Source organism: Prinia subflava, chromosome 1 (assembly GCF_021018805.1).
Source record: "Prinia subflava isolate CZ2003 ecotype Zambia chromosome 1, Cam_Psub_1.2, whole genome shotgun sequence".
Classification (NCBI taxonomy): Eukaryota; Metazoa; Chordata; class Aves; order Passeriformes; family Cisticolidae; genus Prinia; species Prinia subflava.
This window is the reverse complement of record NC_086247.1, coordinates 104,610,593-104,624,152: the sequence shown is the minus strand read 5'-3', so window position 1 is coordinate 104,624,152 and position 13,560 is coordinate 104,610,593. Positions and strand designations below refer to the sequence as shown.

The window sequence follows — 13,560 nt, the reverse complement described above, 5'->3', positions numbered from 1 at the left end:
GATGTTATATATATCCAATGCCCCTTCCCTATCACAAATACTTGTGATATATATTGAAGATGAATGAACATGATACTTACGAGTCCCTCTCTTACCCTTGCTGTGATGTAATTTCAATTGATGTTTGAAAATTCAAGTCATTAAGCCCAGGTGCTTCTGTGTGACTGAATTAAGTACTGGAAATGTCCTGAATTGAATCATTCCTCAGCGGATATCAGTTGTTTGATTGAGTTAGCTGCAGATAGGTAAATATGATGGTCCTTTTCCCTTCTTTTCTAAACTTAAATACATCAATAAGGCTAGCCATATTACTACAGTTTATGGATAGTGATTTCTAGATAAAATGTATTTTTGTGATAAATATATTGGTTTTAAAATAGGTCATTAGATTCACTGAAGAAAATGATGGTGCTGTTGAGAAATGATGGTGCTGTTGAGAGTTGGATACTTGATGTATAAGCAAAATGAATTTGTGAAGAAAGAAACAGAATGACTTCTGGAGCTAAGATATAAAGACAGTAATTAAACCAGGTCTACTGAGCAAAGACTGGCTGTTGGCTTACAGAATATTTTAAATGCAAATAGTGGAGTTTATACTTCAAGAAGATACTTGAAGTGACTTTTAGAGGGCTTTTTAGGACTTCTAAAGTGAAGCTTTTTTAGAGGGCAGCTTAAGCAACGGAGTGAAGGGTTTGGCCACAAGTGAGCTCTGATTTCTGACAGGCTACAACAGTTAAATAAACCATCACTTTTCATAGAAATTATTAGTCTTTCATGTGTAAAGTGACTCACAAAAAGTAACCAGGCATCGAGTAAAAATTCTGTTAGAGCTTTTTCTTTTACTTGCTTTTTTATCACAGTTTTAAGTGAATTAGCTGCTTTCATTTTAATCAGTGTCTGGATAGGGAAACTCTCTGAGGGAGTACTCACTCATTTAGCAGAAATCTTGAGTACTTCAGAAGTTACTGTCTTTCTCAGCTTTAATTCTGGTATTTCACAAGAGAGCAAAACATTTGTGCTGTGGTAGGCATGTTTTACTTTGTGCTGAAATAGAAGGGTATCCCATCAGTTTCTGTGTTACTGCTACTGACTCAACCTGTGTATTTAAAACGTCAAAAACTTTCAGTCTTTGATTTCATATGCAAGGCAGGTCTTTGTCCTTTGTACACCTTTTTTGCCTTTCCCCCACCTAAAAGGCACCTGATTGTTAACATTTCAGTGCTGAACATAGTGGTCCAAGTAGCATGTCCTAGAGCAGAACATAGTGCAGATGTTGAAGAACAATAACATTATGTGGTTTTATTTTAAGACTTGGTGTTCAGTCTTGAATTCTGGTATAGGTGTTACCTTGTCCTGGATTCTGGAGAACCTCATTATCTTTCTCTTCCCCTTTTACTGAGAAAATGGTGCTTCATTTACTAATAGGTTGTAGACTATTAGGTGTTGATTCAGAAAGCTATTGTGTGTGCCTCAGGAAAGATGTAAGTAAACTGAAATGATTTGATGATTTCTAAAGTACAGTGATATTGACTGCATCTTCAGTTTTCAGTAAGTTTGCTGGGAGTAACATTTGGGAAGTGTTACACATGTATAACAAAGCTGCAAGAATTTAGAAAGGACTAAATGATTTATTAATTAATTTAAACATGTTGACTATGGTAATTTTACAGATGCTATAAAAATATAAAATATGGCAAGATTTGCAGAAACTGTCTTAAACTTTAATAGGTAAAAATTAGAGAAGTACTTAAGTTTACAGGAGATATTCTAGAGCTAGAAATGAGATGGAAGCTTTTCTTGGGAGCAAAATTAGATCAGTTGCTTATTTGAGCTTATTGCAGCTTTATTTGAAACCTGTAGTTAAATCTTGTCTTTCAGCCAGACAGTAGTAAGATAAACTGTAAGACTAACTTTTCTTTGGGGTTAGGAAAATAATGCTGGGGATGTGTTAAATTTTTTCAAAATTTATCTTTTATGAACATATTCCTTCATGAAATTATGGAGCAGAATGGATAAACTACTAATGTCATTTGAATAGGCCTGTGTTAAGTGTGAATAATTATTGTGGCATGTGCCATTGCCACTTCTAAATATTTCTTTTTTAAAAGCCTGTTAGGTCTAGTATCTTCTTCCTCATTTTCCTATTTTTCTTTTGTCCTATTCATTGAGGGTTCGTGTTATAAAAAAGAACAAATGCATACACCAGAACAAAAAAAACGGCAAAAGTAGGTGTGAGCAGTTGTTACACCAAAAGTGCTGTCACTGATCGATGGAGTATAGGAGAGCTGTGTTTTGTTTTGCTTGTTGAAAAGTTAGGGGAATTTTATTAAAATTTGAGATCAGATCAATGGCAAAATTTAACTGATAAATATTTGCCTTATTCCTCTTACTGACTCTTGCTCCCCTTATTTGCCGCTTTTTTGATTTTTTTTGATTTTTTTTTTAAGACACTAGTTCACTGGAATTGCCTGAAAAATAGAAAAATAGCATGTGAAAGAATATGTTTGGTTTAAGAACCTTGGGGCATTTTTGAACCAAGGTTTTTGTTCTTCATACACTGTTCTCATTGGTATTTTTTTCTCGTCCATCCCCTATGAGGTTACTGCAGAAAGAGGAGTCTCTTTTGGTAGGAGTTTGAGATTTTGCTGATGAGCATCAGCATTTATTGTGCAGAAGAGAACCATTTGCCAGCACTGAGTCATTGGTACAGTTGTTTCCTTCAGGAAGGCAGAGAGGAGCAAAGGAGGTAACATGAAGTAAAGTTAAATCCATTAGCAAGTGGCCACAAGTTGCTCCTGTGCCTCCATGATTGTCCTGGAAGAGCCATGCTCCTTCATTGTGGGAAGCAGGCTTTTGTTTGGGCATGAAAATTTGTCTCCTAATGGTTTAGGATCCCAAGACCTGCTGTGGCACAGGGAGAGTGCCAAGGAATGATGCCTTTATGGTAGATCTGAAGCTTCTGAGGTGCAGTTCATCTGTCCAGCCGTAGGTGTGCCTTGCAGTATCTCCAGTAGCCACGTGGAGCGAGTGCGCATGACATGAAACCCACAAGAGATCTGTGGCCTTCTGGAATGTCAGCTGGCCACCAGACAGGATGCCCAGGACTGTCTAAACTGGTTTTAGATGACTGTGCTTAGGCAAATGAATACAGTTCTTTGTGTCAGGACAAACAGATTGGGAGTGTATGGAATGCCTGATGTGTAAGGGATAAAGTTCTCACTGAATGATGTGGGGCATTGGCTTGAAGTATGGATTAGAGGGATCAGCTAACTTGATGCATGTGTAGTGCTTGCGGCTCCATTTTCATGCTTGACAGAAGTTGTTGCAGGCCGCACCAGTTCATCTGGAATTGAGCTAATGATCCAGTCCCAGATGTTCCAAGTAGTTGATGCAGTTTATGTTTGTAAGTCACCGAAGGGAGACTGGCAGTGGGTGTCTTGGTAGGCACAGAATGGGGGAGTGACTTGGAAAATACAAAAAGTTCATCTACTTGGGTTTGTTTTGTTTTGTTTTGTTGTTTTTTTTTTTCTTAGGCAGGATTTTGCAGTCATCCTCAAATATTTCATGGTATGAAAAAGGAAGTGTTAACAGAAGGTAGAAAACACTTAGTATTTGTTAGCAAAGCCTATAATCAGTTATTGAAGCAAAATTGATACAAATGCCTTGAACAGAAAGAAGTCGGTTTAAAAGCTTTTTTATTAAACATGTAAATATTAAATATAACGTGTTCTCTGGTTTGACTATTGTCAGTCTACAGTAAACTACTGCAAGTTGGTATTTACAACCCTAGTTGTGTTAGATATGTAAGATATTACTACTGTATTCAGATTTGCCTTTATTGCCAGCTTTAGTTAAGTCTTACTGCAGGGGTCCAGTTTTTTCGCTCTTATAATGTCATTAGAGGATCTACTTTAAGTCAGTTAACTTCTGATTTCCTGTTGCTGCATAGCACTTGTAGAGTATAGATCTTGTATTTGTGCTGCTGTCTAGGTGATACTGATTCCATTTTTCTGTTACTGACTATGTCTTACAAGATGTTAGATACCAGAATGTTACATTAGTTGTATGAATCTTCAAACCAGTTAAATGTGAGGCTTGAGTTGCAGTGACAATAAATATATTCTGATTTAATCTTCTTTGAAAATAAAGTATTTTTTCTCTCTGGATATGAAAAACTTTAGATTTCTCTCTAGATTTTCTTTGTCACTGGATACATAATTATTGCTCTATAGGCAAAACAGTAAAAAAACTGTTTTGAAGTTTAAAATATTGGAAGTACTAGAATGTTCTTTGAATATCAAGTTTCATTATAAATGTTTATGCTTTCATCTCTCTGAATACTTCAGAAAACATACACTACATATTTGTGATCTGGCCCCCAAGAGTAAGGCTACAAGGCAGGAAGATAGGACATATATTTTGTTTATTTTTAGTTCAAATGGCATTTGTTCCTTAAGAATTCTAGTATTTAATGCTCTGTGATAGTTCAAGTTTTGGTCTGTCTGCCTGGATTTAATCTTCAAATAACTGTGGTAAATCATAAGTTCAGAAAGCGTGGTAAACTTCAGGTTATGATGTGTCCTGCAGGTTGGTTTGGAGGGTCTTTTACTGGAAAGATTTCTTAGACAACTCTTGAAAGGTTTTCTAGAAATGCACAGCAGTTTATTGATAGCAGTTCACTTGCTGTACTGTAGCTTCAGAACATCCTCTGTGGTGCAGATCTTTGCCCTTCATTAGAAGAGAAAACTTCTAATGCTCAGATTTTGAATCTTGAGTTCCTACCTTTCTGAAGATACAAGCCTTTTCTTGAATTTTTTCTTCCCTGGCTTTCAAGTTGCTCATCTGGAAGAGAGCATGTACTAGAGTGAGAGCATTTGTTGCTCATCAGGTTTCTGCAGGAGCTTCTGGTAGTACTAGATTTGAGGCTCTTCTCTGTATGATGTGCTTACTTGCAAAAGTCCTTATCCACTATGCTTTAAAATAGTACATATCAAGTACAAGAACAGGGTTGTGAGATTTAACTGAGGCACAGATGTCTTTAATTTATTGTGTTTTTCCTCTAAAATGTTCTGTGTGTTGCTAGCAATTGGTACGACTTTTTATTTTTAGTACCTTGGAGCTTTGTTTTAAAACACTGTTTGCTTTCTTAGCTGTCAGGTGTATTTGCATGTGCAAAATTTGATACTCTGAAAGTGTTTAAATTACCTAGAATGAAAATTATCCAGCCATTTTAGAACGAAAAAGGTTTGCATCCATCAGATGGCTTTGTTTTGAAATACTAATTATATTTCGGCTGTTATGACTTTGGTTGTAGAAATATATTTAGTGTGTAGACTGCATAAGACTAACATGAGAGGCACAGTGTGACCCTGAACTACAGCCATCCCCGTGCTCTGCGTGTTGGCTGGCAGCAGCTCTATCCCTGGTCCTTTGGCCAGCCAAAGGCACGGACTAAAGCCAGATGGAGCAGAATTGCTTCCTGATGGTGCCCTGGAGAGCAACTGTTACAACTGGAGCTGGGCTTCTCCATGCTGAACTACATGGAAATGCTTTTACAAGAGCCACCAGCAAGTGGATCATTGAGATGAGTGAGAGCACATGGAAGGCACATTGTAGGGAAAGCAAATATAATGCTGTTTCCATTAAGTGCTGTAAATACAGACTTCAGGTTTTGGATCTTCACAGTGTAAGGCATATTTCTTAAAATGTCGTGTCCCTAAAGATCACCTGGGATTTCAATGGTTAATCCTAGGGAAATAAAAGTGTAAAGGCCTAAAAGGGTGGGGGAAACCTCTGGTTTCTTTAAAAGACAGTATGGAAATTTTCTGCTTTTATGTTTATTTAAAAAACAAATACCGAACAGAAGAGGCTCAGCTGCATTATCACTTTAGCCTTAATAGAATTCAAACAGATCCTTTTCAGCCATTAATTTTACATGCTTATGGTACTGTGCTGTTATTTTAGAACACATCAGCCAACTGTATAGCAATTTTTAATTTATTTTAACATGAAAAGTTGGGTTAAGAACACCCATGTTTCAGTGGTTTAAATCAGTTCTGTGTATTTTTTAAAAAAAGCATTTATTTTCAAAAGATGAGTTTCATGTGGACTGAAAAACTGTAAAACTATTTCATAGTGTAGATTTTTAGTCCAATGTTAACAATCTTTTAAATGTATGAAGGAGTATTATTTAACTAGACAAAGTAATTAGACAGTTTTACAAGAAGGCTATTTAATGTATCCTCTAATAACACATCAGTAGTTTGAAACATTTGCCTTTGCATTCTTTTCTAAAATTCTATTTGCACATTATGGGGTTGAGCAATAACTTCTACAATTACCCATCTTTGATACTCCTTCTTAGTGAATTGTTTGGTAAAAATAAAAATTATTTATCTGAATCACTGGTTCCCAAAGTACACAATTTTTTAGGGTTGTCTAGATTTTTCTTGATTAGGAGATTGTGCATAAATGAGGAGATGCTCACTTTCTATTTTTAAGTTTGTTTGCAAATAACTTTGTTTCAAAGGCTTGTGCAGTATTTGCCTATCAGTGCTGCATTGTAGAGCTGTTGGGTAGTAGCATGAGAGTCTTGCCTGTTTCTTCATCAGATTTGAAAGTGCAGCAACAGAACCATTTTTATTTGCAAAACATGTTTTCACTTCTAGTCTGTTTTCATGATTCCATGCTCACGTGTCAGTGTTGATGTGTTCATTCTGTTCAAAAATCTGCAAGATATTTCTAATGATATTTCAAAATTACCTGTAATTTTGCAGGTATCCTAGGTACTAACCCTTGCCACTTACCCTTCTGTGACAGTGTTGAAGTCATTTCACTTTATCTGACCTTTGTGCTAGTGGTTTTCCTTGCTCAAAATCTTGATGTTTCTATTTAAGATAGTGAGAGCAAAAGCATCAGGAATCAAAATGTATTCTGGCTCAGCCCGTATGCTGAACGGGAGTGCTGTTTCCATGGCAACACACAGGACAGTGAGGGGGAAGGCTGATGCCTTTTCCTCAGATTCAGAGTTTACAGATCCAAACAATTACTCTTTGCAAGATTCTCTTAAAAATCAGTGTTTATAGAAGAGGAGGCAATAATGTTACTGAAAATTGTTAGTATGCATCCATATTTTTGTTGTGACGGTTTGTTTCTTTGATCATGGAGATTCGTTAGTGCAAAACACAGCTTTTGGCAAATGCTAGAAAAATGTGCTAACTATAGCAGCAGTGATCTTGGACACATTAAATGCAGGGTATTCTGACGTTCGATGGTGCTGCAAATGCTTCTGGACAAAACCTTGCTCTACCCTTTAATGCGAGCTGCCTTCCTCTGGGAGGCTACATTGTTAAATATAGTTGACATTTCCCTGGGACCAAGTTCTGAATAAGCAATGGGTAAACAGTTAACCATTCCAGAAATGAAGAAGCTTTGCAATTAATTTGTCGGTTGGTTTTGTTTTTTTTACAAATGACAGGTTTTAGGGCAGGTAATAAGGTAAACTGATCTTTCATTACTGTAGTGCAGCTGTGTCTCAGCCTCGCCCATTTTATTTATTGTAGGAAGCATCGGCTGGTGTGTTTTCTGTGCTCAAGCTTATAGATAAATCCATCTTCTCTAAGTGGGTGGGGATAGCATTATGTTCTGCTGTTGGAATATGTTGGGGCTCTTTTAAGGCATAATATTTTGAATTTAGAATAGAGACTATTTAGTCACTAGAGATGAATTTCTTTCATGATTAAAAATACACAAACCTGAAATGCTAGGAAAGAGGAGTGCAAGCCCCGGAATACTCTCTGCCTGTCTAATTTTTTTAACGAGGGATTGGAATAGTGGGCAAATACCGTGTGTGGGAATGAATTTATTTGCATGGAGAATTTTCACCTTTTCCTCTGGCGTTGGCTCCCAGAAGATGATGTCACCTTGCAGCTCATTGGTTGTGCAGCACCTAGTGCAGGGAAGGGAGAGAAAGATGCCGGCACAAATCTCAGTGGTGGATCTAGGGTGTTTGCGAGCAGATTTTGATAGAATCTTTGGTTGGTATTAAGGATTTACTGCATGTGGCCATGTGAGGTGCTGGGTCCGTCCTAGGGTGAGGGGACTGAAGAGCTATCAGAGGAATGAGGCGACTGATCTGCAAGAGGATCTGTGATTGTAAGTTGAAAAATCTGGGTGGAAGGAAGGAGACAGGGAGTGCTAGTTAGACACATTGTGGGAGGATGTGTAGCAGAAAATGCCTGCATGAGTGAAAGAAAAAAAAGGAGAAGCATTTTTCTTTGATAGATCAGAATGATAAAAATTATATTAAGGGAATTCCTTTTGGGAAAATATTAAGAAATGGTTAAAAAAATTCAGTCTGTGCAAAGATATTTTTCCTTTGTGGAGTGGATATGTAGGATTCATTTTTATGCTCTGTTCTACTGTGGTTAATTATGAAGGTAAAATAATATTTATAAGAACTTGAAATGTAGAAAATGCTGTTTATCTCCCATTGTCATTTTATTCCTAGGTCAGAAACAACACAAACTGATAAACACTTGTTTTTATTTGTGCATTTTGTGAATTTCTGTGAAATGTGAAAGAAAATAATTGGTTAAGAAATGAAAATATACCCATTCTAATAGCTCTATTTTTATTTAATGTATCTTTTTCTAGACAAAAGCTTTGATGATGAAGAGTCAGTGGATGGAAATAGGCCATCATCAGCTGCTTCAGCCTTCAAGGTTCCGGCACCTAAAAAGCCAGGAAATCCTTCAAACAGTGCAAGAAAGCCAGGATCAGCTGGTGGGCCTAAGGTTGGAGGTAATGTAAAGCTATTCAGATTCTAATCAGTGTTCCCAGAAACCTTGCCAGAGCAGGCACAAAACAGAGAACTTTGGAAGGTGATGTTTAATTCATGACTGCAGTATTTTTGCAGAACTGAGAACAGTAAGGGACCCTGTTTTATGTAATTATTCATCTGTAAAGGTGTGTGCATGTCTGTCTGTTCTTGTGAGTGTGCACTGAGCTTATTAAGATCTCTCATAAGTAAAATTGATGTCTGGAGATAGCATTTATGTTGGTGAAATGAATATATATATGTGTGAGTGTATGGGTGTCTCCTGGAATCCACACTGCACTTATTGTATATATAAATATCCTGTGAAATTCTGGACAAGTGGTCTGTGTCGATGAAATTTTTACTGTAGGTCTGCACAGTTTCACGTGGCTAGAAAGGATTAGCCATCACCCAGAGCCCTCATCAGAGGTGTATATTACCTCTGGGTGACTTTTATTATTACTCTTTTAACTGTCAGTATTGTGAAATTGGTTGTGAAAGATAAATAATGAGGGCCAAACCCCTTGGCAGGATTTTTTTTCATGGTATGGCTTCAGAGCAGCGTAATGAGGAATGCTTAGTAATTATGATCTTAGAACAGGGAAATCCGCATTTTTTTAGGGCGGGGGTAGTCTTAACAAAAGCAACTGTTTACTGCTAAAAAGGTGGCTGCTTCTTTGATGGTTCATGTACGCATTCAGAGAAAATACATAATTTTGTGGAAATACACCATACTTCAGGTACAGGGGTTTTATGAATAAGTGGTTCTTTTAGTAAGGGTTTTTTGCAAGAATAATTTATCCATGTTCCTGTTCATGCAATCCCATATGTGATCTGCAAAGCAAATATAAAATTTGGAAGAAGATATACATGGCAAACAAGCTGCCTCTTAAGTATTTTCACATTACTAAGATACAGCTAATGTGCTGAAAATTTACTGGTTTTCACCTGTGATCTTAAAAATTCCTAATAGATTGAAAAGATTTCCTTAGGGTTGGATCATCACTGTCATAGTGTAACTGAGAATTGATAGCAATATATATCAGAATGCTATCACCAAAAAGATTCCACAAAGGAAATTATCTCATTGATATTTATTACTGTTATTATTGCACATAGTAAGTATTATAGTAAGTAAATACAAATAAATAATTATAATGTAATCTCCTTTAACCTGAAGCATGGTATTTTTTGCATGCAAGACTAACATACATAGTACCAGAACTGAATGCTTAGGATTCCTGTTTATTCAGTATGGGCTTTTAATAATATTTTTACTAAATATAGATGGTTTTTAATGTAATTTTTTTACATGTAGGCTTTCACTTTATATGCTCTGCAGTAAAAACATGGAGATACAAGGTGAAGGGAGATAAGAACAGAATAACCACTCACTGATTTTTCAGTTTATTTAAAAATGCAGTAGTAAAGTAGATCAAAAGTCAAAAAAATATTATATTGTTTTTTCTCCTTTTCCTATATTGCCAAACTTAAAAAATACTAAAATTAAGCATGCCAAAACCAGAGTACTTTGGGCATTCCTTGCTTTATACCATCTCCTTTCAATTGTGGAAAATACTAAGGTGTGTTTACACACCCATCTATTTCCCTTCTTTTTTTATTCTCTTTTTTAATCTGTGTAATATAGTATTTACAAATCCTGCATCTCCTAGCCTAATCAAGAACATTAGTGTAGGTGCCAAATGTATTTCATAAACAATAAGGTCATAGTTTCTTCCCGAAGTGAGAAGTTTCCTGTAATAATCTTAATGTGAGCAATGACACTAGGACAGACGAGGTCTGGGCAGTCCACTGTCCCATCTGACAGTGGTCAGAAACAGCTGCTAGAGACATGTACAGGAACAGGAGAGGTGTCTAGAGGCACACTGTCATTATGGGACAAAATGCTGGGTTTGAAAAGTTTTATTCCACAGAGAACCATGGTCTTTGGAGAGTCCAGTTTACAGCATCCTGTTCTGCTTTTGTAGAGACTTACTGGCTCTTCATGGCTACAACAAAATCTTGATGCTCTTTCACATCCAGTTTCTGTACGATCTAATTTGCAGGTGCCAAAAGGACACCTGAAATTTTTCTCCAGCCTCAAAATTGCCATCTCTATGGAGTAAATTTATAGTTCTGGAAGCTGTTTGCTCTTGCTGATGTAGTAAGGCCCTGCTGTATCCTGCAGTCCCAAATCCTTGTGCTCAGCACTGCATTCCAAGTCAGTAGTCAGTGGGCGTGCCATTTCTCGCCTTTTCCTCATAAGCACTGGATGGGTATTTCAGGCTTTCACTGCTCACCTCGTGCTTCTGCCACCTGTTGGTCCTGCTTGTCCCTTTTTTATGGCTCTCAAATATCCATTAATCCATATTCAGAAGCTGCAGTTCAGCCTTGGACGGAGCACTCGCAGCAGCTCCTTTAACTGTGTTGCTTTTTATTTCCCTTTTGCAAAAATCTCCAAAGTCACATAAGTGACCTGCAGTTGAAGCAGCTCTTTTACTGCAGTTTCTCCTTTTCAGACTTCTGTGACCAGGCAGAATTTAGTACAGATAGAAGTTGTGTTGAGCAAAGGCTGAAATTACTGCAAGTTCCATTCATTTAAATTGCCTTTTTATATTTCAAAGGATTCCAGAGACCTTTTCCTAGGATGTTGCTTGACAAAGGTGTATTTTGCTATGAGTAGTAGGTGGCAAAGTATTTGTTTTTTTTTCCTGGGTCCAGAAAGGATTTGAGGCTACCCTGTCTTGAGGTTGAGAAAATGAAACTCCTTAGCCACACTGCTGACCTTCTTATCTGCTGACACGTGCTGAATTTATATGTCAGATAGATGCCTGTGTGCTTGGCTTTTCATTGTATATGTCATGGAGGTGGTTCTTAATGAAGAAATGGGTAATTCCACCACTGCCCAGATATGCCTTTCAAGTGAAAGGACTTATCTGATATTTAAAAAAATAATTTCTCACTGTTTTGGGCATTTTCTGTTTAATGTAGCAAGTGTACTTTGGTGACACTGAAAGTGCAACATCATTGTCCAGGAAGGCAGGTGAAACAGGTATTTGTATGAGCAATAGCAGTGTCCTACTCAGCCTGGAATTCTCTCTCCTTGTGCTGGGAATGACTGTGCCAGTCATTTTCCTGTTCGTGGTCAGGATAGGAAGGCGTGTAGAACTTGTGGATTTGCTGACAGTGTGATTAAGCCTACAGAAGACAGCTTGCCAAAAAAGTACTGGATCGGGCAGCCACAGGGGTTTACTGCCCTGGGAGTGAAGAATCCAGCAGGCTGTTTCTCCTCTGACTTTTCTGCTTGCAGATGTTCAGACATGAGCTTATTTGTGATGAATAAAAAGTGATGGGTCTTCCACTTAATAGGAACAGTGCTTCGTTTGGCATATTTGTTATTCCATGGTCAATACACTTCCCCAAGTCAGACCTTTGCCAGCAAGGGCACAGCTGATCTACTTACTTCTGATACAGTTGCTGTCAGCTCTTCATTCAGGTGGTGAAGCCTCTGGAAATACCTCTTTGCTCTGAAGCCTTCTTACTGAGAACGTGCACTCTGTCTTCTGCCCTTGCAGAAATAGATACTCAGGGGCTTTTTCTTGGCGGTGTGGCACAAGCAGCTTTTTAATTTTAAGGGACACCATGATTTACAGTAGAAAAGGACTTGCTTATGTCAGCCAGATGAGCTGTGTCCCTGTGCTGTTCAAGATCTCTTATAGGTTGTTGGCAAGTTCTCTTGCAAATGTGAAAGCCCTGTTCCAAGTCTTCTAGGGAATTGCCTGCCTGTATACACTTGGAAGCTTTATGTAATCTAAGTGTTAATAGGAAACCTCAGACTGTCTCAAGAAGAAGTCTGGCATCCTCTTTTCCCAAAATGTCAGTTTAGGTCAGTAGTCTTTGAAATGGATTAAGTGTAGAAATGGTGATTCTTCAAAAGAGCCATGTCGCCTTTGGAAGAAATGCTTGCTGGTGTAATATAATCATGGCAGAAGTTTGTGTTAACTTTCTTTTGTATTTTTTTATGAAAACCTCTGGGGGGCTGGAGCATTATTCTTAGTGTTATATGAAGTTCACTTTGTTTCAAATTATAGTTCACAGCGTTTTCAGCAGGAAGATACTGCAAAGTGTATTTTAGTCTCTAGCTCATTGAGGTTTTTAAAATCGTTTGTACCTTGGTGGGCTGGCAATATTATGTGTTGGTTATTGTTTTACACTGACAATGTTATACCTTTTGAAACAATGTATCTGTAGCAATGAAGTAGCTGAAAAACCTGATTGAGGGAGGTGAACAGTTTGGCAATGGAAGGCTCTGAGAACTGTAGTAACCCCATAGTGAAGGAGCTGTAGGAGGCTGTTCCCGGCTTCAGGAAATTTGAAGTTAGGTTTTCATATCTGTCATTATGCTTTTTTCCCCTTCTCAAGAACAGCCATACAACTCTTTGTTGAAAAGTATTAAAATGGTGCTTATTTGCTTTTTTGGCTCGATTTTTTAGAAGACGACATTTTGGAGCCTTTGGAAGCTTTAGAAGGAAAAAATTTAAATGAAAAGGCTCTGGATAAAACAAACATGAGACTGAAAGATAGGTGGAGTCTCAGCCAGTTGAAGTTAACCTCATTAAAACTACGTGCTGTAGTTAAAAAACATTTATGTTAGAAGGACTTTAGTAATTGTGGAACTGTAAATACACATTGTTAGTGAATGGACTTGAAACAAGATAGACTCATGCTCACTGTATCGATTG

The 13,560-nt window shown here is 37.5% G+C and overlaps 1 protein-coding gene across 19 annotated transcripts in view; it reads left to right on the top strand.

The window, feature by feature from the left end:
- The window catches only part of CLASP2 (cytoplasmic linker associated protein 2), a 145,345-nt gene that overhangs the window by 48,483 nt on the left and 83,302 nt on the right, over positions 1-13,560 (top strand). For 17 of the 19 annotated variants that reach the window (XM_063405975.1, XM_063405964.1, XM_063406036.1 and 14 more), the window contains one exon: positions 8,656-8,802. In XM_063405975.1, coding sequence (XP_063262045.1) covers positions 8,656-8,802 — 147 coding nt within the window. Of the gene's footprint in view, positions 1-8,639; positions 8,803-13,560 lie in introns of those variants that run through there. The other 2 variants (XM_063406092.1, XM_063406082.1) reach the window with 1 other exon arrangement.